This window comes from Juglans microcarpa x Juglans regia, chromosome 2D, assembly GCF_004785595.1.
Source record: "Juglans microcarpa x Juglans regia isolate MS1-56 chromosome 2D, Jm3101_v1.0, whole genome shotgun sequence".
Classification (NCBI taxonomy): Eukaryota; Viridiplantae; Streptophyta; class Magnoliopsida; order Fagales; family Juglandaceae; genus Juglans; species Juglans microcarpa x Juglans regia.
The window spans coordinates 7,051,592-7,077,573 of NC_054596.1; the positions used below are offsets into that span (position 1 = coordinate 7,051,592).

The 25,982-nt window shown below is 33.6% G+C and overlaps 3 protein-coding genes across 3 annotated transcripts; 2 read left to right on the forward strand and 1 right to left on the reverse strand.

Moving 5' to 3' along the window:
- The first annotated feature begins 2,294 nt into the window (after positions 1 to 2,294).
- On the forward strand, positions 2,295 to 5,234 carry LOC121248230 (COBRA-like protein 4). The gene is made up of 6 exons (XM_041146629.1): positions 2,295 to 2,543; positions 2,674 to 2,753; positions 3,081 to 3,537; positions 3,926 to 4,073; positions 4,178 to 4,455; positions 4,730 to 5,234. The coding sequence occupies exons 1-6, from the start codon at positions 2,492 to 2,494 to the stop codon at positions 5,011 to 5,013; spliced, it is 1,299 nt and encodes a 432-aa protein (XP_041002563.1). The 5' UTR covers positions 2,295 to 2,491; the 3' UTR covers positions 5,014 to 5,234.
- A 538-nt stretch (positions 5,235 to 5,772) lies between these two features.
- On the reverse strand, positions 5,773 to 9,573 carry LOC121248229 (COBRA-like protein 1). The gene is made up of 6 exons (XM_041146628.1): positions 9,339 to 9,573; positions 8,378 to 8,457; positions 7,341 to 7,797; positions 6,717 to 6,876; positions 6,349 to 6,626; positions 5,773 to 6,068 (listed from the first exon to the last, which is right to left on the reverse strand). The coding sequence occupies exons 1-6, from the start codon at positions 9,430 to 9,432 to the stop codon at positions 5,779 to 5,781; spliced, it is 1,359 nt and encodes a 452-aa protein (XP_041002562.1). The 5' UTR covers positions 9,433 to 9,573; the 3' UTR covers positions 5,773 to 5,778.
- A 9,386-nt stretch (positions 9,574 to 18,959) lies between these two features.
- Positions 18,960 to 20,238, forward strand: LOC121248347 (metalloendoproteinase 5-MMP-like). Its single transcript, XM_041146795.1, has one exon. It carries the CDS (start codon positions 19,052 to 19,054, stop codon positions 19,958 to 19,960), a length of 909 nt encoding a protein of 302 aa, XP_041002729.1. The 5' UTR covers positions 18,960 to 19,051; the 3' UTR covers positions 19,961 to 20,238.
- The last annotated feature ends 5,744 nt before the right edge of the window (positions 20,239 to 25,982 follow it).

Sequence of the window (25,982 nt, forward strand, 5' to 3'; positions counted from 1 at the left end):
TAGAGATGAGAGAAGATGAGATAAGATTAAAGTTAAAAAATTGAATAAAATATTATTATAATATATTTTTTAATATTATTTTTGTTTTAGAATTTAAAAAAGTTGAATTGTTTATTTTATTTTGTGTGGAGATTTGAAAAAATTGTAATAATAAAGTGAGATGAGATGAGATGAGATGTTTCCTGAAAATAAACGAGACCTAGTGTTTTTTTTTTTATATTTATTTATTTATTTTTAATAAGAGGACGGAACGTCCATACTTTATTAGTAAGCCTCACTGTGCAAATCACTGTTCAAAAGATAAAAATCAATAGATGCCTACAAAAATATTTTGATGTTTGAAGTACGGACAAATATACTGTCTTAAGTTGCACTTAGAAAGATTACAGAAGTAAGTTGATTACTCGTAAAAGATTAGGCCCCATAAGCTCGATTCCTTTAAGGAAAATGCTAGCTCTATCGTTCTTTTTTCCCGCTTGAGCGTCCGCTTGATGTGGCATTCAGGTGGCATGATTTAATAGATTCAAAAATCCTCTGCCCTCTCCCTACATTTCGTCTTCTTCAGGCCACCCTTCAGTCTTGAAAATCCTCAACCTGCATTTCGTCTTCTTCAAACTATGCAGATCTCTCACCTGAAATCAAAGCTCACCACCAGCCCATCACCACTGAAGCCCCTCACTTGCCGCCATGGTAATCAATTCCTATTTCTTCTACTAAATAAGTTTCTTTACATTTGAAAAATAAATAAATAGACATTTGTTGATCAGATCCATCCTTGTTTTTCCAATCCATCTCTATTTTTTTCCACTTTCTACACATCCAAACAAACCATGCAAAATTAAAAAATAATAGAGGTAGTTTAGTTTGAGGAAGAAGGAAAGAAATCTACCTCTTGGATTGGAGGTCGGACGGAGGAGAGGATCAACAAAGAACGCCGAAAATGGATCTCTTGTGTCGTGCGGATTGGTACCGGTGCCGGACGAGATCTGTCATGGAGGGGTTTGAGGGTGTTTTTTTAAGGAAGAAGTAAATGAAAGTTAAAAAAAAAAAGAAAAAAAGGCAACATAGCATTCCATGTCAAGCGGTAACCGAAAGCGGGAAGAAAGAGTGGTTGCTATAGCAGCGCCCTTCGTTTAATAGGATCAAATCTTCTAAACCTTGAGACAATATGTCATTGCCTGATGATTATATAAATTATCGAAATTATAGGTTGGCACGAGATGTAATATAATCCTAGATATGTAGCGATAAGACTTGATATTATTTATTGAGTTGAGCTGAGCTGAATTGAATTCTTGATGAATAATAGTGAGTTGAGTAGGTAGAGTGAGTTATATGAAACCTATCTAAAATGAGTTTAGATGTATTTGGATGTTAAGATGAGTTTAATACAATTTGTGAGAAATTGAAAAGGTTGTGGGTTCCATATATTAAGATGTATTGAGTTGAAAAATATTGCGAGTTTTACATGTAAGGAGATTTTGACTTGAGATGAGTTTAATAATTTGAGAGTTGAGTATTTAGATGTTAGACTTAACTTAAAATTAGACTAAACTAAATTGATCTAAGTTGAATTTTGCAGCCAAACGATCCTAAAGTCTTGTTGTATTAATGCTAAAGTTATAAATATTACAACTCATTATTAATTAAAGGTTCAGGACGCAGTGCAAGGCAGGGCCACAGGCGCCGATTAGCCGAAGACTTCAAAAGGAGGTATTCGAGAAATTTTATTGTTGAAGCATCCGAGTCAGTTGAACATATATGCAGAGGGGATGTCCTTTTTTAGCAGAAAAGCGACTCGCCACTTGTCCTTTTACACGTTTTGCTTGCTTCAAACTCTTTCTTCTGACTCAAAACATGAACATGATGGCTAGGGTTTCAAAGGAAGACTCAGAAACTAGTCGGCAACAACAAACGAGTTCTAAGCAAGGGACAGACAACAGTTGCCAGCAAACATGACCAGAATGACCATGGTGGACATAAAATGACTATGATACACATTGATTTCTACATGCATAACTAGTTCTTTCTAGAAAGATGGTCTCGTTCCTTAAATTACCAGGGTTATCGGGGTAAATTCATAGCTTGCTCTACCTACCCCGTTACCTGTCACATTTCAACTTCAACCTGCAGGGGTCCAGAACCGTTGGGATGTTGCGTTCACTCTGTAGTACTATAGTCTTTGCGTCTCCCGCCTGTTCTCTAACCTAGCCGTTACTTCAAGTTATGGGAAGCCAACAAGAAAAATTCATAAAGATGGAGCGACCGAGACCGACTTGACAAAATTTTACAAGTAACTAACCACCATTAGGTGAGCCATCTCTAGAACCTGACATTTCCTTTACAACGATCTCTGTTATTCTCTCTTGTATACATACCAAACTGGTACCCATCTCACTTGGCCACCGACCCTCAAGTGCCCTGAGCATTTCAGACATTGGACTCAAAACAAATCTGCAATATCAGAAATATTAGCTGAGTTTCTGACACTATGAGATTTATCGTCTCAGCCTTCTTCTTCCTTGCATTGCTTTCTTATGCGGGTAAGCTTATGCATGGTTCCCTCAATCCAGAATGGATTTACAGGCTTCTTTTTATTAAGGTTTTGCTTTCGGTTTTACAAGAACTGGCTTCTCTTTTTTGAGTCCTAATGTTTCTGTTTTGTAATTGTAGTTGCATATGATCCCTTGGATCCAAATGGAAATATTACGCTTAAGTGGGATGTCATGTCTTGGACCCCAGATGGCTATGTGGTGAGTAAAATTTTAACAAATCCTCTTCTCATCAATGTGGAAAGCCTCATTGCCAATTAACTACACTAATTACCAGTTATCATGGCTAACTTGAATTGGTAAACCAAGAGAAAACCAAGTTATATATAACTCGAAAGAAACATTTTCAATAGCCAAGAATATGATCGAAACCGTCCATATATTTTCCATGAGGTTTTTTCCCTATGCCAAAATTGGCAATCTTGTAATATTTAAATATATATATATATATATATATATATATATGTGGTACTGAAAAGATTTAGAATGGAATGGATCACTATGTTTTTTCTCCAAATAATATGGCAGGCGGTTGTAACAATGAACAATTTCCAAATGTACCGCCACATCATGAGCCCAGGCTGGAGCTTAGGATGGTCATGGGCTAAGAAGGAAGTGATATGGTCCATGGTGGGGGCTCAAGCCACTGAACAAGGAGACTGCTCCAAGTTCAAAGGCAACGTACCACATTGTTGCAAGAAAAATCCCACAATTGTGGATCTTCTCCCTGGAGTTCCTTACAACCAGCAATTCTCGAATTGTTGCAAAGGTGGTGTGGTGGCAGCATGGGGCCAAGATCCAACAGCTGCTGTCTCAGCCTTCCAGGTCAGCGTGGGGCTAGCTGGTACTTCAAACAAGACTGTGAAACTTCCCAAGAACTTCACCCTGTTAGGTCCAGGGCCAGGGTACACCTGCGGCCCGGCAAAGGTTGTGCCTTCCACCATTTTTCTCACACCAGACCGCCGCCGCAAGACTCAGGCACTCAGTAAGTGTATTGTCCCTTCAGTTATCTAAATTTTACGAGACTCCAAGGTTAATCATATCATCATTGTTTCATTTGATTGCTAATTAGAAATAAATTAGAGACTCGTAGCAGAACAGTTTATATCAGGCAACAGGAACTCGAACTCTTTTGTATTACTAAATTCCAAGCTTTCATATGTTTCTGGAATCTGTACTCTTATTCAAAATAAAATGGAGTTCGAGAAGACTGCATTAATATTTTATTCGCAGCCTTCCCACATTAAATCAAGTTTTTAAACTACTCCAGAAGAACTCGTGTAACTTACCATGCATATATCTGTTTTGTTGAGTCCTAAATCTGTCGCTATGATTTTATAGGAAAGACTGACATATTTACTCTTTTTATGCAGTGACATGGAACGTGACCTGCACTTATTCGCAGTTTCTTGCCAGGAAAAACCCGAGCTGTTGTGTTTCTTTCTCATCCTTCTACAATGAAACAATCACTCCTTGCCCCACTTGTGCTTGTGGTTGCCAGAACAAGCACAACTGTGTCAAGTTAGTCTTTTGTTTTCAACATATCTTGAATTCTACACATACAAGAAGTTGTAGCGAATGCAAAGATGACAAAAATTTTCTATGAATGATTTATTTTTTTACAGGAGCAACTCCAAAATTCTTCAAGTGAAGGGAATAAACACGCCGAGGAAAGACAACTCTCCGCTGCTGCAGTGCACACACCACATGTGCCCCATCCGCGTGCACTGGCATGTGAAGCTCAACTATAAAGACTATTGGCGTGTGAAGATTGCCATTACAAACTTCAACTACAGGATGAATCACACACTCTGGAGTCTCGTTGTACAGCATCCAAATCTTAATAACGTGACACAAGTTTTCAGCTTTGACTACAAGCCTCTTCTTCCCTATGAGTCCATAAGTAAGATTTCCATCTGTCACGCTAGTTATATACAGGGTTCAATGTTTGTATAGGGATACTATTCTAGAGAAACTATTTTTATCAAAGATTTTGTCATACCCCACCCGCTGCTGATTTCAGATTTAAAGCAGCTGTCTATTTAAGTGGAAGGCATATGAAACAATTTATATTAGATCATGTCAACCAGTATATAAGGTTGGATATGACAAAATTTAGAACGAAGATCAGCACTGCTCAATATTCTAATTAACATGGCTTTTTCCTGTGTATGCAGATGACACGGGTATGTTTTACGGCATGAAATTCTATAATGATTTGCTCATGGAAGCTGGTCCATTAGGGAATATTCAGTCGGAGTTGCTTCTTCGAAAAGACAAGAACACTTTCACCTTGAAGCAGGGATGGGCATTTCCTCGCAAAGTCTACTTCAATGGCGATGAGTGCATGCTGCCCCCACCTGATACATATCCATTTTTACCAAGTTCTTCCCCTAATAACCTATTTGCTTTGTCAACATTGATTTGTTCATTGCTTTTCCTGTTGATATCTCTCTGGTGATGGATCATCTAGACTCTGGAAATGTTCAGTATCTAAAATTTTGAAGCTAAGGATACTTTGACACAGACAAAAGTGAGCAAACGTTTAAAAGATTCAACATTTTAAAAGGACAAAACTGGAGCTTGTGCAAAGAAAAACTTAATAGACTCCGGGATGGTATTTGTAATTTGATTTCTATATTGCATTGTGATATATACAAGTCTTCGCCTACGTTTTGTTCTTGTTTTTGTTTTCTTTCATTCTTTTTTGGAAACTAAGCAGGGATATTTAAAAGGTAAGCATTCTACTGGGCAAAAAAGCTCAATATTGTTTCCAGTAGTACCTTATAAATAAGATATTTGATTTACATGCAAAATGGCTATTTGATCCATCACAGAATGTGATTTAATTGAATCAACAAGCTCAGAGGTTCAAAAAAGAGGAATAAGGACAAAAAGCAATATTGATATAATCCGAAAGCAGTTCCATATCCTCGTTAATAGTTCTTATTGGGACTACAATTACAGTATGCTTGTGGATATTGCACGTAAAACATCAATCACTTGTATGTGAAGATACATACTGCAGCTAGAAGTAACAAAAAGGTAGTGAACTTACCCATCCATACTCAATACAAAGGAATAATAGCCCTTGAGATCATAGCGCACACAAACTCAATTTAACTGCTGCTTGAAGTCATTGCCCAAATGCATGAGAACTGGAGCCAATATGATCCTTCTGAAAACTTTAGTATATTACATATAGGTGACCTGGAGATTATAAGCTTTACAAATATGCATTTGTGAATGTCAAGGCTGACAAGAAAGTCATGATTAGTGTAAGCAAGGAGATGTACTTCCGGGAACTAGCATTTGGCAACCATGGATAGGCATCAGGAGGTGGCATGACACAGTTATCGCCATTGAAATAGACCCTTCGAGGGAAAGCCCAACCCTTCTCAAAGGTGAAAGATGCATCTTTCCGAAGAAGTATCTCTGACTGAACATTACCCAGAGGGCCAGCTTGCATAAGCAAATCATTGTAGAACTTAATTCCCCATAGCATGGCAGTGTCATCTGTTGGAAAGCAAAATATGTTAAAAGTTAAAACCCTTTCTGAACTTCCAGTATTCATTGAAGGAAAACATGCAAATCTATTATGAAAAATCATGAAAAACTGCCATTGACTTCATACCTAACAGTAGCAAATACCAGTTTAGAAAAATAGATAATGTGCCCCAAGAAAAATAGAATTACTATCCAATCCCTTCCCTTCCCATAAAGAAAATGATGATAAAAAAAAAAGAAAAAGAATGAAGAGCAAGCTGGAGCATTTCCATGTTTGGATCTCACTTACTTATTGCTCCATAAGGATTTAATGACTTGTAATTAAAGCTGAAAATCTGGGCCATATTGTTAAAGTTGGGGTGTTGAAAAACTAGGTTCCAATCCGTATAGTTCATCCCATGATTGAAATTTGTAACTGTGATCTTCACCCTCCAGTATTCCTTGTAGTTAAGCTTAATATGCCAGTGGACTCGGACTGGGCACATATGACTGGTACATTGAACCAGAGGCAGATAGCTGTTATTGCCAGAACCTGAAACAACTGAAGCTAGATGTGGTGAATTTGCCCTGTAAGATGCACAGAAAAATAATATGTGAGGAACATGTCATCCACAAAGGTGGGAGAAGAGTTCAACTGTTCAGGCCAAAAGAACTTACTCAACACAGCTCCCTCGCTTAGCCATGTCGCTTTGGCAGCCACATGAACATGCAGGGCACGGTACTATTGTGTCGTTATAGAAGGATGAGAGTGAGACACAGCAAGTCGGAGTTTTTTTAGCTAAAAATTGTGAATATGTGCATGTAACATTCCATGTCACTGCCAAGAAAGAGAGATGAGTTTGAATCCAAATATAGCTGTAAGGATAATTTAAGGTATTTATTCAATCATGATATATTTCTAGTTATTGGTAGCATTTTCACTTAAGATAACACCAAGCTCACCCCATCCATTACTACCACCAGTTAGAATTTCTTTTAGAGGTGAATTCATCTTAATTCAATTTCTCTTTCTCAAATGTAGATATACACACAATTAATATAAATATAGATAAATAAGTTTCCAGGGAGATAACACAATAGCTATTAGAAAACAACCTTCCACACAAATAAAAAGATTACTGTATCCCATGGCCACTAGGATATACATGCGCAGAAAGAAAGTAGATGAAATCTGGCAAAAGAGATTTATATTTCTGTCATCTGTTGTAAAAACGAGTACTGGCTTGGTCCTTAAAACTGAGAAGGAACATTCATAGATTTGATCTTTATTATGTAACTTACTCAAAGCTTGGGTGACTCTCCTTTTATCTGCTGTAAAGAATTTACTTGGTTTAACAATTTTTACACGTCCACATGTATAACCAGGCCCTGGGGCTTGCAGAGTGAAGTTTTTAGGCACTCTGACTGTTTTGTTGGAGGTTCCAGCACGACCGACACTGAGCTGAAATGACCCTGCCGCATGAGCTGGATCTTGCACCCATGAATTGAGTACACCCCCTTTGCAACAATTTGCAATCTGCTGGTTGTAAGGTGTTCCCGGCAATAGATCCACAATTGTTGGATTCCTTTTACAGCAATGTGGGAAGCTGTTTTTAAATCCAGAACAATCCCCTTGCTCTGTGGCTTGGCCTCCATTCATGCTCCATATTATCTCCTTCTTTGCCCACGTCCATCCCAGTGACCACCCTGGTGCTTGAATGTGACGGTATTGCTGGAAGTTGTACATTGTGACAACTGCCTGTCCATTTGATGGAAATATTGATCAGATAACACAAAGGGAATTTGATCCTTTTTAATTTTGCTACTGCTTTGGCAATCAAAAGAGATGATTTTAAGATGCTGAACACAGAAATACTTCTTGTGACTGTCTATAACAAAGGCCGCTTCCTTAATCAATAATTTTTAAGGGCATTCCTAAAATTCAACTAGTCGACTCAGAATTTTACCCTGTTTTAGGCAGATGGAAAAAGTCTGATTCTGAAAATGTATAGTCCGTTTAGGTCAACTTGATTGAAAAACAACAGAACTCAAAAATTTGGATGCTGCATTTTGGATAAACATGGTAGACAGCCATTGAATTGAAAATGGGAGTTTAGAATTACTTCTGCCATAGCAAAGCTTCATGACTCTAATCAAGATGCAAATTAGAAACCTAAACAGAAAAATAACTCTGGCTTTTTTATGTCAGAAAAATAATTCTGTTGCTCAAAAGGTTTAGATTAAAAGCTTGAGCCACGTGCACGAAAAGTTGAGATTATATATTGTTAGGTCTTGGTTTCCATTATAGAAAGTATACATATCAACAAACTAATACTCACAACATAGCCATCAGGAGTCCAACTCATTATATCCCATTTGATTGTGATATTTCCATGTGGGTCAAGTGCATCATAGGCGTCTGAAGAAGAAAAAACCAGCCAAAACATGATAAATAAGAAAGAGAATTGTCAACTCTTAAAAATGAGAATCAGATGTAGAAAAGTATAAGATAAACTAAGAAACAGAGGCAATTCTTAATCTTGTTCAAGCAGTAAAAACGCCTAAGAATTTAAACAGCAACTATTTTGGAATGAAACTTAAAAGATATACTAGACTTCTATCTACTATTTTCATTCACAAAAAAAAAAAAAAAAAAAAAAAAAAAAAAAAAAGAACAGCTAAACCAACTTACTCCACCAAATTATCATTGTTGTAGCACCATTTTCTATACTTAGAAGAACAGCAACTATTTTGGAATGAAACTTAAAAGATATACTAGACTTCTATCTACTATTTTCATTCACAAAAAAAAAAAAAAAAAATGGAACAGCTAAACCAACTTACTCCACCGAATTATCATTGTTGTAGCACCATTTTCTATACTTAGAAGGTGACTCGAATGATTATATGAAGAACAGCAAAATCGCAATTCGATAAGGCAGCATGTTTTATATAAACGATTTTAGAAAATACTGAAAATCAAGAATTATAGCCCGGTTTCATCATCAAGCTAAACATGGTAGCGGAATATGATAAATACTAGAAATTTAATATGACTAAAGGACAAACCAGCTCCTCAGTCATTTAATACAATGAGCAAATCCTGGGAAATTCTGAAAATATTATTCCAATCAGTCAATAACAGTCCACATCCCCAAGAAATGGAGTTTAATTAACGGCAAGACTATTGTTTTTTGTAAGTGATTAAAGGCTGAAAAAGTATACATGGATGGAACCAATAAACAGGCAAAGATACCATATTTAGCATGACAGAATGGAGAAGAAAAAGAATACGCCAACCTGTTGAAGTGAAATAAGTGCAAGAAAGCAGAAACAAAAGCGCAATGGTGAAGTTGGCGAGGAAAGCTATCATGGGTGACAACCAGAAGCCCATTTTCCGGGCGAAGATTTTCTTCCTGTTTCAATGAATGTCTATTTTCTTGATCGCCACAAGCTTTCTAATTCCAGAGAAGACTGAACTCTGAAGAGCGAGATACGAGAGAAAACGGAAGACGGAACGCGGTCTAAGCCAGCTTTTGCTTCACTCAGCAAGTCGGTTCAAGAAAATCAAGTCCGACTTTTAAGCCCATTGCAATAACGATATTAAAAAAAAATTGAAAAGTATCTTAATATAATTAATTGAAAAATTCTACTTATCAATCTTTATATCAAATACCAACATACCAAACACTAACATATAATTTTTTTATCTTTACACTTTTATTAAATATACATATATTAATATGTAAATATGTATGTTTAAACAGAAAGATAAAAATGTTATTATAAAGTTTATATGCCTCACGCTATTTATGATGCATAATTTAATTTATAAAATTTAAAATTTATCTATCAAATTAAATTATAACCGAATATAAATGATGTGTAGTATAAAAACTTTAGAATAGAGTCATTGGAGTATAATTACATTACAGTCCGATAGTATTTATTATCCGTATCTCTTATAAGCGATACTGTATATTTATCTTTAATTACTTACAAAAAAAATTACTTATATATAGTATAAACGTTTTTCGGTACCATTTTATTCACCGCAAAAGGCGCATGGATACAAGTACTTATATCTTGGAATAAAAGCCAATTCTAAATCCGCTTTATTGCGTAACTCGCGCATATATTGCGTAAATTAATACTCTTATAAAAACATGGAAAATACCATTTCCACATAAGATTTCTACCGAAATATTCTACCGAATTTCATTTTATTTTTTATTTTTATTTTTTTTTACTTAATGATTAAGTAAGTATTTTTAAATGAATTTGTGATTTTTTTTGTATTTTTTAAAAATGTTTAAAAAAATAATTGAAAAAAAGAAAAAAAAAACAGTAAGGATTTATCTCTGCACGTAAGAATCCTATGTGGGTGTAGCAGTTTCCAAAAACGGAAATAAAATTTTAAATCTTATTACAAACTAAGATATAAATTAGTCATAAGATCTTAAATTCAACAGAAAAAAAAAAAAAAAAATCTAAATTACAGCCAACTAGTACCTCCAAAATAAACTCTCACCGTCTCACGATTAAATATTTTTAACAACATAGATTTTAGCAAAATCACCCCTAAATTCTTCCACAACCATTTATAATCTTATAAGTAATTAATGAAAAATGCCAACTCTTCACAAGAATAACTTACAAAAAACTTACTTATTCACGTACGTGTCAATTATTGATATATTGAAAATTATAAAATTTAAAATTTAAAATTTAAATTTCAAAAGAAGCTGACCGACAAAATCATGAGTTTTGTATGTAAAATTATAAGTACACGTAGCACTGCTCTAAATAATTTTCCCATTTCTCTAACTCTTTGGATCTAGTCATTCTTGGTCTTTATTAATCTGCTACGTACGTACAAAGATATATAAATATATATATATATTATATATACATGCACTATTAATTAGCTAATTTATACAGCATATATATGTCCCACTATCATGATGACTGTTGTTAAATCTTATCAATCCTACAAAACCTTTTTCTTAATTAAAGACCAGCTTCTAGCAAAAATATATCCATCCTTCAAGTCCTTTTAGGAGGTATTTTATTTTATTTTTGTAACAATTTAGACCGTTACCATGTTAAATATAAAAAATTAAATTAGACAGAGAGCATTAATGAATTCTATTCAATATATGTTGCTTTCGGAAGACTGGCCATGTATTGAAAAAGACCTTTAACTTTGAAAGTCTTAGCTTATTTCTAATTTTTATTTATTTATTAGTCGTTTTATGGTTGTCGTTAAAATATAAAAACTATTTGTATATGAGAGACAGTCCATGCCTTCGATGAAACGTTACGTGCGTAATTTTGTCTGCATGCATGCGCATGCATTCAAAATACAAAGCCGTGTTCCTCCATATGTCACTCTTGTGCTCGTCGACGTTACACATGCAGCGGGAACTGCACGTTTTGTAAGGCGGCCGGCTAATCATGTTCTTTTTTATTTTGCGTTACGTTTGGGAGTCTGGGACAAACCAGCAGGTTAAAATAATTTGTCTCTATTTCCTTCGAGGAGTTCTCTAGGACGTACAATATAAATATTGGGACTAAGGAATTAATGCATGTATGTTTCTGATCAGAATATGGAAGGTTGCAACTTGCAAATACTTTGGGGGAAAGGTCGTTACATCTACGAATTAAATTAGTAAATCACAAAAGGAAGGTTGCATTGATCTACAACGATGATTATATATATGAAAAATGATAGTTGTAGCCATGAGTACGCAAGTGCGTGCCAAACAATCACTTTAAAAAAAAAAAAAAATACGGAACCCACATGGGAAAAAAAAATTTAATAGTAGACTCTACTTTTTTTCAAAGAGATTGCACGGCACTTGCGTATTCCACAACTGCATATATCATAAACAAAGAGTCTTGATAACACCTTCGTGTACAAGTAGATCAAAGAGTGTTCGAAACTCTCATTTTTCCATCATATATATGCTTCAAACTATCCCATGATCTGATCAAGTTATCCAATAACTGTTCATCAATTTATATGAAATGGAGTTATATTACTTGAGAATATGATATATATCTAGGCTCAAATATTTATATCCATCAGTACGTACTGATCTCTCCATTCAAAAAATAAAATAAAATAAAATGTGGTGTTCATAAACAATCAATCTTATTTCTTCAATATAAAATCTTAAGCAACAATGATGAGAGGTAAGCGCTTTAAAATCATTTATTATCACCATTATGTGACGTTGATTTTCTCTAAAAATGTTATAGACGTACATGACTTCCTATACTTTGGGGCAAGCTTTTAATTAACTTTTTGAGATTCGATTATTTCTGTTTTTTAAATTATCTTTTTAATTCTTTTTAATATATTTCTATATATATGACACTCTACAATTGAGACTGACCTGATATATTTAACAATTTAATAATGGTTTATTAACAGAAAGATCAAAATAATTGAAGTTGAAAATATAAAGAATAAAAGTTCAAAATTAGAGTATAATATATAGCCAATCTATCTAAAGAGCAAACTACAGGGATTATTTTAATATATTTAATTTTAGATAAAGAAAGTAATTATTTTTTTAAAAATAAGGAAATACATATAGTCCAAATGAGGCATTTTCTCTAGATAGTATGTGTGTGTGTGTGTGTGTGTATATATATATATATATATATATATATATATATATATATATATATAATCTGTGAAGAATATACTTCCTTCAAACAAATATCCCATCTGTCTACCTAATATATATAGATATATGTTAGCGAAGTACACAATAATATAATAAAAATTACAATGAAATTAACATTCAAACGAAACCAGTAATTTAATTGGACTGATCAGGCACATAAATCTTGCTCTCTTTAAGAAGATTCAAACCCTCTGCAGTATACAAAGTTTCAATTTAACCGATGCAGCAAAACTTCCTTTGGCTTGACTCCTCTAGGATAAAACAATACAACTAATTATCGTATAGCTCGAACCAACTCTGCACAAGTTGTTGAGCCCAAAACTCTACCAAAAAAACTTGTTTTTTCTTGAAAAAACTCTCAAGAATATATGCTCACTAGTTTGTTTTTCTTGTCTCTCTTTCTCTAAATTAGTTTTTCTCCCACGTACAGAAAGAATAAACAAATATAAATATTGGACAAAAATCGACCCTAGACGTAAACGAAAATAAAAAACAATAAAAATAATTAAAGCAGCCAACTTTAACTATTCTTCAATGCCCATGTTTTTTCCAAAGAACAAACGGCTACTTTTTTTTTTCATACTCGTTAAAACAAAATGGAAAAGGAGAGAGGGAGGAGAAAACAAAATGGAGAGGGAGAGGGATATGTCCGGAGGTGGAAATGGAGAGAGGGAGGGAGAGAAAAATGAAATTTTGTGGAAGATAGAAGGGGAACGAAATTGAGAGGAAAGAGGAAAATAACACGGGTGACGTGGACAAGTCGGTTGCACTAGGCGGTTGTATCCATCATTTTTCTAAAAACAATCTTGAATATATCGTACTTTGGCACTTGAATCAATGTTTTAAATACCGTATCGAAAGTCGTACCGGTCAATATACTGGAACGAAATATTTCAGTACCGGTACCATTTCGTGTACCGTTTCGGGATAGTCGATATATGAATAAAGTATATATAAATACATATATATAAAAATTATAAATAGTTTAGTCTAAATTGAGGGTCACAAAATAAGCTTATAGTTTGAAAAAATGAAAAAAAAAAATTGAAGGTCGAAATATCGGCTCGTACCGGCCGAAATATAGGTCGGTACAGGCAGAAATTGAGGCCGGTACGAAACATATAGAGTACCTGTACCAGCCCAGCGGCCGGTACGGAAAATTTTGACCGTAAAGGTCGGTATGGTACGAAATTCAAAACACTGACTTGAATGCTGCCATTTAAAACATCCTAAAAAAAACTAAAGGAAAGCAATGGTCGTGCTAAGAAATAGTCAGATTTCTAACTTATACTATCTATAAAAAATATTAATATTCTCCCACTATTTTTTAATAATTAAAAATAAAAATAAGAGAGACAATATTTCCAGACAAAAAATGATTGTTATACATTATGAAGATATACTTTGCATTGAACCCTCACTTAGTGAAATAACAACTTTTACTCCAGAATCAGTAGTGGTCTTAAACTTGAACTATGACTATTTAAGAAAAATAAAGAATTATTACTCACATATAGTAACCTAGGTGTTGACATGATCGCGAGCTTTATTAGCGAGCACATTATGACCTTGTGCTAATCCCAATTTCATGAGTGTATTTGAAAATAAACTCAATTTTCATAGAGAGTGGCCCCACTCTCACACTCACATAAGTGAAATCTGTCAAGGATGCTCCTGTAATTATTACACTCTACTCATAAGAGGTGTTACAAAATTTCATTAAGAGTTTTTTCAAAAACTCATCCTCCAAAACATTATTGGATAAATGCACTCACATCATAGAATTGAATAATAAAATAAATAGTGCAGTTCTTATAACCATCATATGATTTGTTTTTCCATTTGAACCCAGTTATCAGGATCTCTGGTCTCCAGGTTGGGTATCCTCATACACATCTCATGAATTTATAGGTTTTAATCTCATTTCCCTTAATGTATTCTAGACTCTTTCTCTTGTCAATGCCTTGGTTAGTGGATTTGTAAGATTATCACAGGACTTAACATAATCTACGTTAATAACACTATCAGTCAAATAAGATCTCATAATACTGTATTTTCTTTTTATGGATTTGGATTTACTGTTATAATAATGGTTTTGTACTCTACCAATAGTAGCAGTACTATCACAATGAATTAAAATGGGTAAAACTAGTTTTTCCCATAAGGAAATCTCACATGTAATAAATCTCTGAACCAGTTTACTTCTTCACTTGCTGAAGCTAACGCTATAAGTTCAGCTTCCATGGTTGAATTAGCAATGATTGTTTGTTTTTTAGACTTCTAACATACAACACCCCATCCAAAGTATAAATATAACCAGTAGTTGAAAGATAATCATATGATAACGTACTCCAATTGGCCTCACTAAAGCTTTCGAGTACAACATGATACATTTTATAAAACAAGCCATAATGTTTTGTATTGGATAAATATTTCATTATTCGATGCATTGCATACCAATTGTCTCTTCCAGACTTGGTGGTAAATTTATTAAGTACTCCTATCACATAAGTAATGTCAGGTCTAGTACAATCAGTCGCATAACGTAAACTCCTAACCATGCTAGCATATTCCTTTTGATTAAATACATTATCATCATTTTCAATAGAAAATAAATAGACACTAGAATCAAAAGGAGTAACAACATGCTTGCATCCAACATAATTGTATTTCTTTAATAATTTTTCTACGTAATGCGATTGATTAAGAAAAATACCATCAAAAGTTTTAGTGATTTTCATACCCAAAATAAAATTAGCCCCACAAAGATCTTTCATATCAAAATGGTTATTAAGCATGTTTTTTGTTTCATCTATGACATGCAAACTAGAACCAAATATTAATAAATAACCCACATATAGGCTAATAATAACATGAAGAGAATTTTTCCAAGATTTATGATAAATACATTTATCACTTTCATTTGACTTATAGTCATTTTCGATCATGCAAGAGTCAAATTTTTCATGCCATTATTTAGGGGTCTGCTTTATGCCATATATGGATTTTGTCAACTTACATACTTTGTTTTCTTGGCCAGGCTCTACAAAGCCTTCGGGTTGATTCATATAAATTTCTTCATTTAGGTACTCATTTAAAAAAAGCTATTTTAACATCCATTTGTTGAATTTTTAAATTATAAATTACTGCAATGACAATCAATAATCTAATGGATGTTATTCTTGTAACTAGAGAAAAAGTGTTGAAAAAATCAAGGCCAGCTTTTTGTTTAAAACCTTTTGCGACTAGCCTAGCCTTGAATTATTCAACTATTCCATCCGGTCTAAATTTTTTCCTAAGAACCCATTACACCCTATGGCTTTGCAACCTGATGGTAATTCAACTAATTTTCAAGTTTCGTTAGAATTTAGTAATGCATCTAATTATCCACAGCCTCTTTTCGAAACACAGAATCATGTGATGCTAAAATTTCTTATCAAGTATTTGGATTTTCCTCAATATTATAAATATAATGGTCGGGACCAAAATCTTTTTCAATTCTAATTCTCTTACTTCTTCTGAATTCAAAAGTTTCTTCATTTTGTGAATGAGTAGAAGAACTAGTTTAAAAAAAAATATTTTATCTAAATTCTTGACCCCCACTATTTTTGAATTTAAAAGAATTTTTTTTTATGAAAATTGCATCGCTTGATTAAAAATAACTTTATTTTTAATATAAAAAAATCTATAGACTGGGCTATTTTTTGCATATCCAAGACAGATACAAATGATAGTTCTAACACCCAATTTGGGCCTTTTAGGATCTGGTAGCCTTACAAAAGTCAAACAACTCCAAACTTTAAAATATCCCAAATTTGGCTTATACCCTCTCCATAATTCAAAAGATGTAGTTTTTAAATTTTTGTAAGACACCCTATTTAAAACATGACAAACATTCAAAACTGCTTCACTCCAAAAACTTGAGGGAACGTCTAAATCAATAAGCATAGCATTCGTCTACTCAATCAACGTTCTATTTTTTCTCTCAGCCACGCTGTTAGATGCAGGTGAGTATGGTGAAATAGTTTCATGAATAATTCCCAATGACTGAACAAAATTATTAAACTCATTTGAATCATACTCTCAGCCTCTATCACTTCTAAATCTTTTAATCTTTCTACCAAATTGGTTTTCAACTTCATGAAGAAATTCTTTGAACTTTTCAAAAGCATCACTTTTATTTTTTAAATAAACATACGTATATTTTGAAAAATATCAATAAAAGTGATAAAATATCTATTTTCTCTTCAAGTTAAAATTCCTTCAAATTCACAAAGATTGGTGTGAATTAAATCTAACAATTTGGTATTTTTTCAATACTTTTATGAGGCTGTTTTGTAATTTTTACTTGACTACAAACTTCACATTTTTTAAAATTATTTGTCAGTTTGAGAATTAATCCTAAACTACTCATGAGAGCATCATGCCTACTATTGATATGACATAGACGTGCATGCCAACAATTTAAAGAAGAAAACATATAAACATAAACATTCGATGTTTTATGCTTAACATTCGATTTAAATATTCCATCACAAACATAGCCATTGTCCACAAAAACTCCATTTTTCGTAATAACATATTGATTGGATTCAATAATTTGTTTGAAGCCCGATTTATTGAGTAAAAAACTCGACATCAAATTTTTCCTTATAGACGGTGTATAAAGCACATCCTTGAGCATCAATATACATCCAAAGGTGAATTTCAACTCAACCTCACCACTACCATCAACCTTGGTTTTACTTGAATCACCAAGCGTAATTGTTTTCTCTTCTTCAAATGGAGTATAAATTTTTAACTAACCTTTATCATAGCAATCGTGCCTATTGGCACCAGAATCTGCCCATCACCCTTCAACAAATTGAAACAAGTTAATATTTGTAACTATTGCTACAAATGGCCCTTCAACAAATTGAAACAAATTAATATTTGTAACCATTGCTACAAATGATTCCTCAGTTATGTTAATTTGAGAATTATTTTCTCGCTTCAAAAACTTGCAAATTCGAACAAATTGCCCACTTTTGCCATAGACAAAATAAGATTGATTTTGTGAAGGGGCCATTGTTTCTTACTCTTTTGGCTTGGAAAGCCCTTTTTGTCATGAGGTCTACTAAAATCTTTGAAAATTTTTCTTTGTGGCTTCAAATAACTATTTCTTAAATTCCGACCTTTGGACAATATATAATTTTCATAAATTAAAATGAGAAATGATAGTTGTAGTATTAAGTGCACGTGCAAGTATCATGCAATTACTTTGAAAAAATGAATAAATATGAGATCCACATGAAAAGAAAATTAATTTTTTAATAGTGGACTTCACTCTTTTTCAAAGCGACTGCATAATGCTTGTGTACTTCACGACTGTATGTAACATTACTCTTTATAAAATTACATTTGTCGTGAGAACATATAAGACGTTCAAAAAGCTTAGATATAAGAGCATCTTGCACTTCCATCTTTTGAAATTGGTTCCCTTGAAACAAAAGGGCTTATTGAGATCTTTAACACTTTCCATGCATTTTTTGGTTGTAGGCTCCATCTTGAATTCTCCTTACATCATAATATAATAAAAATTACAATAAAATTAATATTCAAACGAAATCAGTTTAGACTGAGGCACAAAAATCTCGCTTTCTTTAAGGAGATCATTCAAGCCTTCTGCAGTATACAAAGTTTCAATTTGGGTGTGCAGCGCAGCAGAACTCCTATTGACTTGACTCCTCCAGAATACAACAGTCTAATTGATTGTCGTATAACTCGAACCAACTCTGCACAAGTTGTTGAGCCAAAAGCTCCACCGAAAGAACACTTTTTTTTTTTTTTTGTTTGGAAAAACTCTCAAGAATATATGCTCACAAGCTAGTTTGTTTTCTTGTCTCTCTTTTTCTAAAGTTTTTCTCCCTTGTAATGAAAGAATAAACAAATATAAATATTGGACAAAAATCGACCCGAGACGTAAATGGGGAAAAAAAAAATAATACTATCTAAAAAAAAAGGGCTTTTTTATACCCGTTAAAAACAATCTTGAAGAATCGTACTCTGGCACTTAATGCTGCCATTTAAAACGTCCCAAAAAAGATTGAAGGAAAGCAACGGTCATGCTAAGAAATAGACAGATATTGCTAACTAATACTATCTATTAAAAAATACCAACAATATATATAGTACTTAAGAGTTTAAATATAGTCAAAACCTAAAATGAGTAACAATATATCTATACCATTAGTTGCACGATCTTATTTCTCAATGCATTCGATATCTTGACTGCCTGGACAACAGGCGACCCTGTCCATCACGTAATTACTCGAGATGGCTAAGAATCTCCATTTTTCAAAATCATCCATTCTCTTCCTCGCAATTCATGTGTTCCTCGTAATTCTCCCAGGAAGTTTTACGCATGCATCCCATTTTTCTAAATCCATCCAAGGCCTAGAGGGATCCCTCAAGGGCCAGAGGGTGTCAGGCTTAAATGAGGTCAAGCGTTACCTGAATAGGTTCGGATACTTGGGATACGAAACTGCAGACAAACATAGCGTCGATGATGATGAGTTCGACGAGGGCTTGGAGTCGGCTCTTAAAATGTACCAGAAATATTACAATTTGAAGGTTACAGGAAGACTTGACTCCGATACCATCAAACAAATGAATGTCCCACGATGTGGAGAACCTGATACATTAATCAATGGTGATCTGCATGTCTTACGTCCACAATATGCATTTTTTAAGAACAATGCTAAATGGCCACCTTCTAAGCGCCATCTCACGTATACCTTCAACTCCACCGCCAAAGCCGTTCGCATGGAAATCTTAAACGCAACTTGCTACTATGCTTTCAAAAGATGGGAGGCCGTAACTAATTTCAGGTTTCAAGAGGCACCTCAAGGTACAAAGTCTGACCTAGTTATTGGGTTCCATCGAGGTGATCATGGGGACGGGGCCCCATTTGATGGGCCTGGTGGAGTTTTAGCTCATGCTTATTCTCCCACGATTGGTCAACTTCATTATGATGCAGATGAGAAATGGAGTCTTAGCCCTAAGCTAACTATAAACCAAACGGACATCGTGTGGGTCGCAATGCACGAGATAGGGCACCTTCTTGGACTTAACCACACTCATGTTCAGGATGCCATTATGTTTGCTTATGTTGCAAACGGAGTTACTCGAAGAAGTTTGCACACAGATGATATAAGGGGCATACGTGCTTTATATGCTAATTAATGAATATTAATTCAATGTATGTAAGGCAAGAATGACTTGTTTTGTAAGGCTCATTAAGCAACATAAAGTTGATTTGTTTGATGCGTGAATTCGATTAAGAGTTGTGTTATATGTACTTGTAATTTTACGCACAACATTATACATATTGAGTAAAAGACTCATTTTATTAATTTTTTAATTCCAATTTTTAATTTCATAATTTTCAGTGCGTATATCAATAGTTGACATTAACAAGTAATATTGTTATCATGTAAGTAAAAATTATAAGTATAAATAGTATTTTCCATTCGAATAAATCTTATGAGGGATCGGTATTATTGGTTCATCAATCAAAATATGCAATTTGTTAAAACTTAACTAAGCCTTCTTTATTTTGACCCACATTGAATTAGGCATTAATTATTAATAGCCAAAATAAACTTAAGCTACAATTTCTTTTTAAATTTAGAGAGACTCTAAAGCTACAACCAAATTTATTTTGTTCTTTATTCTTGACATCTAGATTTTGCTCTCAAAATGTTCTAGTCAAAACTATCTTATCTTAAGGGATGCGCGCATGGGTAATGAGATGAGGTGATAAATTTGTGAATAGTAATAAAATAGTTTATGTTAAGATTTATATTAGATTCTGAAAAAGGAGAGAAAAGAAGTTGAATAAAAATATTATAAAGTTAAAAAAATGTTTAAATATAATTTTTATTTTGAAACTTGAAAAAGTTGTATTGTTTTTTATGTTTTATTCGAAAGTTGAGAAAATTGTATAAGATTTTGTGTTTAGATAAGTATTAGGTAATGATTAGATAAAAAAAAGTTAAAAATTTGAAATTAAAAAGTGTCTTGTGTTTAAATGATGTTTGGGAAGGAAATTGTGAGAAATTTTGTGATGAGATGAGGTGAGATTATTGCCAAAAAATGCCTTATTAATCTAGGCCATATTAAAATAACTAACTAAAATAAATAAGTAAGAGTATAAATATAGTAAAATTAATTTAAAACCAGCTTAAATTTAAAACTAATTAATGAATATTAATTCAATGTATGTAAGGCAAGAATGACTTGTTTTGTAAGGCTTATTAAGCAACATAAAGTTGATTTGTTTGATGCGTGAATTCGATTAAGAGCTGTGTTATATGTACTTATAATTTTACGCATAACATTATACATATTGAGTAAAAGACTCATTTTATCAATTTTTTAATGTCAATTTTTAATTTCATAATTTTCAGTGCTTATATCAATAGTTGACATTAACAAGTAATATTGTTATCATGTAAGTAAAAATTATAAGTATAAATAGTATTTTCCATTCGAATAAATCTTATAAGGGATCATCGGTATTATTGGCTCATCAATCAAAATATGCAGTTTGTTAAAACTTAACTAAGCCTTCTTTATTTTGACCCACATTGAATTAGGCATTAATTATTAATAGCCAAAATAAACTTAAGCTACAATTTCTTTTTAAATTTAGAGAGACTCTAAAGCTACAACCAAATTTATTTTGTTCTTTATTCTTCATATCTAGATTTTGCTCTCAAAATGTTCTAGTCAAAACTATCTTATCTTAAGGGATGCATGGGAAATGAGATGAGGTGAGAAATTGTGATAAGTTTGTGAATGATATTTGGTTACAACCTGGATACCCTATTTTACTAGTTGAAATCCGGATATCCGTCTGGGTTTTAACTGGGTCTACCCAGACGGATATCCGCCGTTTTTTAAAAAGTCAGATCCGAATCCCAACATTCTTGAATATCCAGATTCGGATACACACCGCTAGCTGCAAGTATTCTTATCACATTTACCTTCATTAAAAGTATAGATTATAAAATAAATAATAAATTTTTATTTTTTAATTAACTTAAATTTTTAAAATAAATGATAATTTTTATTAATTATATATCTCACGTATTATATCACCTTATTAAGAAAGAATCTGGATCATACGTGAAAGAGAATGTTAAAAATTGAACACGTTAAAAATTTAAACAATTTTTTGTGATTGTGCCTTGTTTGGATTAAAAAATACCATCAACTCAACCCATCTAATCATTACAACTTTTCTAAACTTTCAAACGAAATATTATAAAAAAATTCAAAATTTTTAAATCTCAAAACAAAAATAATAGTAAAAAATTATATTCTAGTAATGTTTTATTCAATTTTTAATTTTCATCTTATTTCAACTCAATTCACTATCTAAACATCCTTATTTAGCATTTATCTCAAATGCAAGAATCAACAAGTATTCTCAGAAGCAGATTTAACATTTACGTAGGGCTGAGCACCGACCAAGTTGGCGTTGGTATGCCCATCCTTCGATTCCAACTCCGAGTTGTACATTCTCCGCTCCAACTCCGATTTGTTGGAGCGGAGTCTGATTTTGGGCTTCTTTTTTTTTTTACTTCATAGTTGACCCTTTAAAAAAAAAAAAAAATTTGTGTGAGCTTTCAAATTTCAAATTTTTCAAAAATTACAATCTAAACTAAATAATTCACTTTGTTACTAAAAACATAACAAAAAATACAACTAAATAAAAATAAGTACCATACTAGCATGCTTCAAGAAATTAAAAAATAAAAATAAAAAGAAAGTCTTATTGTTACATGTACTCCGATCATCTATCATCCACATTCAACTAATATCACTACAATAAACATCAACACATATCATCCACATTAATCATAATAATATTTCTTTCCAATTATTACAACAAACATTTTCTAAGTTCCTATTCTGACAACAAAAGAAACCCAACATTTTCTAAGCGCCAACCAAATTAAATGTTCACTATACATCTTATCATTTGCCAACAAAACATTAATTGACTCAGAACCCTTTACTAACCAATATTGATCACTAACACTATGAGTTGCCAATTTAACCAAGTGATGAGCCACCTCGTTGCCTTCACGATGACTGAACCCAATCTTCCACGAGCCACAAGATTTCAAACACTGCTGCAGGTCTTACACAATTTGACCATACCAGGAATCATTTTCCCCCTCTCTCATAACTGCATCGACCACCTCCTTTGCATCCCCCTGAAAGTAGATATCCCAAAAACCCAATTCCTTACACATCTCCATTGCCTCACACAATGCAGTACATTTTGCAACAAAAGAAGAATTAGTATACACTATGTTTAGCACATTTAGCAGCAACCAAGTCACCATTGAAGTCTCTGATGGCAGTCCTAATCCCCATAGACTGTAATGTCTCATTTAAAACAGCACCCAATTTGCCTTAAACCCCCTTCCCTCTGGCTTTCTCCACCCCAACCCTCTTCTTACATCACTACCATGTTTTGCACCTCCATCCCCTTCCTTTTTGCCACAATGAATTCCTCTTGGCCTGCTATAGAAATCTGTACAACCTGAGCAAGATTTAGGAATTTATTTTCAAAAACAAACTTGTTTCTCCTCTGCCATATATTCTTCATTATCATAACCATCTTCTCTATATTTTCTGTATTAAGCTTTATGTACATCTCTATCCATAACTGTAAGAAGTTGACCCCCCATGTATACCACTTCTTTGCTGGACTCCCCTCCTCTGCCCAAACATCTGAAGCTGCTGGGCAGTTCCAAATGGCATGCATTACTGTTTCCTCCTCCAGCTGACATATAAGACACTTTGGCTCCTTTACAATGTTCTTCTTCCAAAGATTCAGGTTGATAGGCAAGATGTTATTTGCTGATTTCCACATAAAGTGCTCAACGGACTCAGCCACATCTAGTTTCCATAATTGCTTCCACATTACATCCTCATTCTTAGCTTTAGATGGCTCCCAATACAATCTCCCTCTCACCTTCTGTTCCATGTGATAAGCACTCTTCACATAATATCTACCATTTTTTGCAAGCCCCCATATCAATCTGTCCATTGCCCCCATTCGACTAATGGGTATAGAAATTATCAAATTAGCATCATCTTCATCAAAAATCTGCCTAATCAATTCTTCCTTCCACCTTTTACCATCCTTATCAATAAGGTCACATACTTGATAATCCTTTCACAGCACTTTAATTTGTGATTGAACACATCCAATAACTGGTTTTGGTAGCCATTTTTATCCCCATATTTTTATGGTCTCACCATTCCCAACCCTCTATATCAACCCACTTCTTAGCACATCCAGAACAAACCAAACACTCCTCCAGATAAATGAAGGAGATTTACCTAAGGGGGCATCCAACAACTGAGCATTTTTAAAACATTTTTTCTTAAAAACTTTTGCAACAAGGGATTCATGATCTTTTCGCATTCTTCATCCTTGTTTTACAAGCATGACCTTGTTGAAGTTTTCAACCTGCCTAAATCCCAGCCCACCTCTTGCTTTACTCAACCCCATTTTGTCCCACCTCCACCAATGTATCCCTTTCTCCTTCTTATGCTCTGACCACCAAAACCTAGCAAACAATGCTTCAATCACTTGACACAATCTCTGAGGCAATTTGAATACACTTATTATAGTATATGTGGGGATGGCTTGTAAGACTGCCTTTATCATCACTTCTTTACCAGCTTTTGAGAGAAAACCTTTCCAGTTTTGTAACCTTTGTCGTACTCTCTCCTTAATACTCCCCAGTGCATTATACTTAGACCTACCAATAAGTACTGCTGGCAAAAATGCTGCAATTATTTCTTATCACGTTTAGCTTTGTTAAAAGTATAGATTATAAAATAAATAATAAAATTTATATAATTTAAGTTTTTAAGTTAAATTGTAATTCTTTTTAATTAAATATTTCACGTATTAAATCACTTTATTAAGAAGGAATTTGGCTCATACGTGAAGGAAAATGTCAAAGGCATAAAATAAATACTAAAGTTTACATATTTTGTTCACTTAATTAAACTTTTAAAACAAGCGATAGTTCACATATTTAAACAAATTTTCGTGACATTTATTTAGCATTTAGCTCAAATGCAGGAATCAACAAGTATTCTCGAACGAAGATTGAACACGCACGTACAACTAGCAATAAGTGCCTGTGCCAATATTGGAGAGGTCTACAGAGATGGGAAGAAGATGAAGGGAAAAAACTGCATGATTGATGACTGCGGCATTTCAGTTGTTATTACTGTATAAGAGGGAAAAATAAGTGAGTTTTATTTTATGCTTGATTTTTTATCCCAAGGCGAGAGAGAGGGAGAGAGAGAGAGAGAAGAAGAAGAAGAAGAAGAGTCCCAAGGTAGCTGTCCCAATCTTCACACAGTTATCTGCTTGGATGATCTTCCTTCTCATTTCATTCGCAATGCCTCTGCTTTTCTTTGGGAAAAGAACACCTGCAGATCCTCCTCCAATATTTCCTCATCTAGCCTTGTGTGTGAACCAATTTGTGCATAAAAAAAAAAAAAAAAAACTCTTCTGATGGTTAATTTTCTTCCCCGATATATATGTCTGTATGCATTTGTATATATTTTCTTATATAATTGTAAATTCATTGTGAGATAAAGAAGCCATTCTTGACAAGTTTGTCGGTCGATTTGCAACTAAAACGATCTTTTTTTTTTTTATAAAAAGACTCGGTTATGGATAATCGGTTAAATAACTAGATCCACAACGGGATCTGGTTCCATCTTATCCGCCCGGGTCTAATCCAAGATAATAACCTCCTAGATTCACCCGAATTTCTAGGTTCCAGACTAGATCGGAAAAATTCTGGCTTGGGTGCATACCCCTACTTGCAGCGTTTTCAAAATAGTAACATGCAATTATTATAATTAAAGTTTAGCTAAAGTACCGATGATAATATTCTAGCCATGCAAATATCGTTTAGTTGGTTTGTAAAGGCAGAGACACACCATTTAACATATTGTTTTGACTTTCAAGAAAACAAAAACTACCCGTGAAGTCTATTCTTGATACATATTAAGGCATGCAGTTAATTATTTTTTGAACAAAAAGTTTTTCAAAAGCCTATCTGGAGGGGGTAGATTTGTTCCACATTGGGCTGGCCTGGCCTACCTCAGGCCCAAGGACCAGCATATAACTAGTCCAGCAAACGATAAAGGA

Coding starts and splice junctions, on each gene's coding strand:
- LOC121248230 (XM_041146629.1), top strand. CDS start 2,492: ATGAGATTTATCGTCTCAGCCTTCTTCTTCCTTGCATTGCTTTCTTAT. Junction 2,544..2,673: donor TGCATTGCTTTCTTATGCGG/GTAAGCTTATGC, acceptor TTGTAATTGTAG/TTGCATATGATCCCTTGGAT. Junction 4,456..4,729: donor TCTTCCCTATGAGTCCATAA/GTAAGATTTCCA, acceptor CTGTGTATGCAG/ATGACACGGGTATGTTTTAC.
- LOC121248229 (XM_041146628.1), bottom strand. CDS start 9,432: ATGGGCTTCTGGTTGTCACCCATGATAGCTTTCCTCGCCAACTTCACC. Junction 6,877..7,340: donor GAGAGTCACCCAAGCTTTGA/GTAAGTTACATA, acceptor CTTTCTTGGCAG/TGACATGGAATGTTACATGC. Junction 6,069..6,348: donor AAATCCTTATGGAGCAATAA/GTAAGTGAGATC, acceptor GCTTTCCAACAG/ATGACACTGCCATGCTATGG.
- LOC121248347 (XM_041146795.1), top strand. CDS start 19,052: ATGGCTAAGAATCTCCATTTTTCAAAATCATCCATTCTCTTCCTCGCA.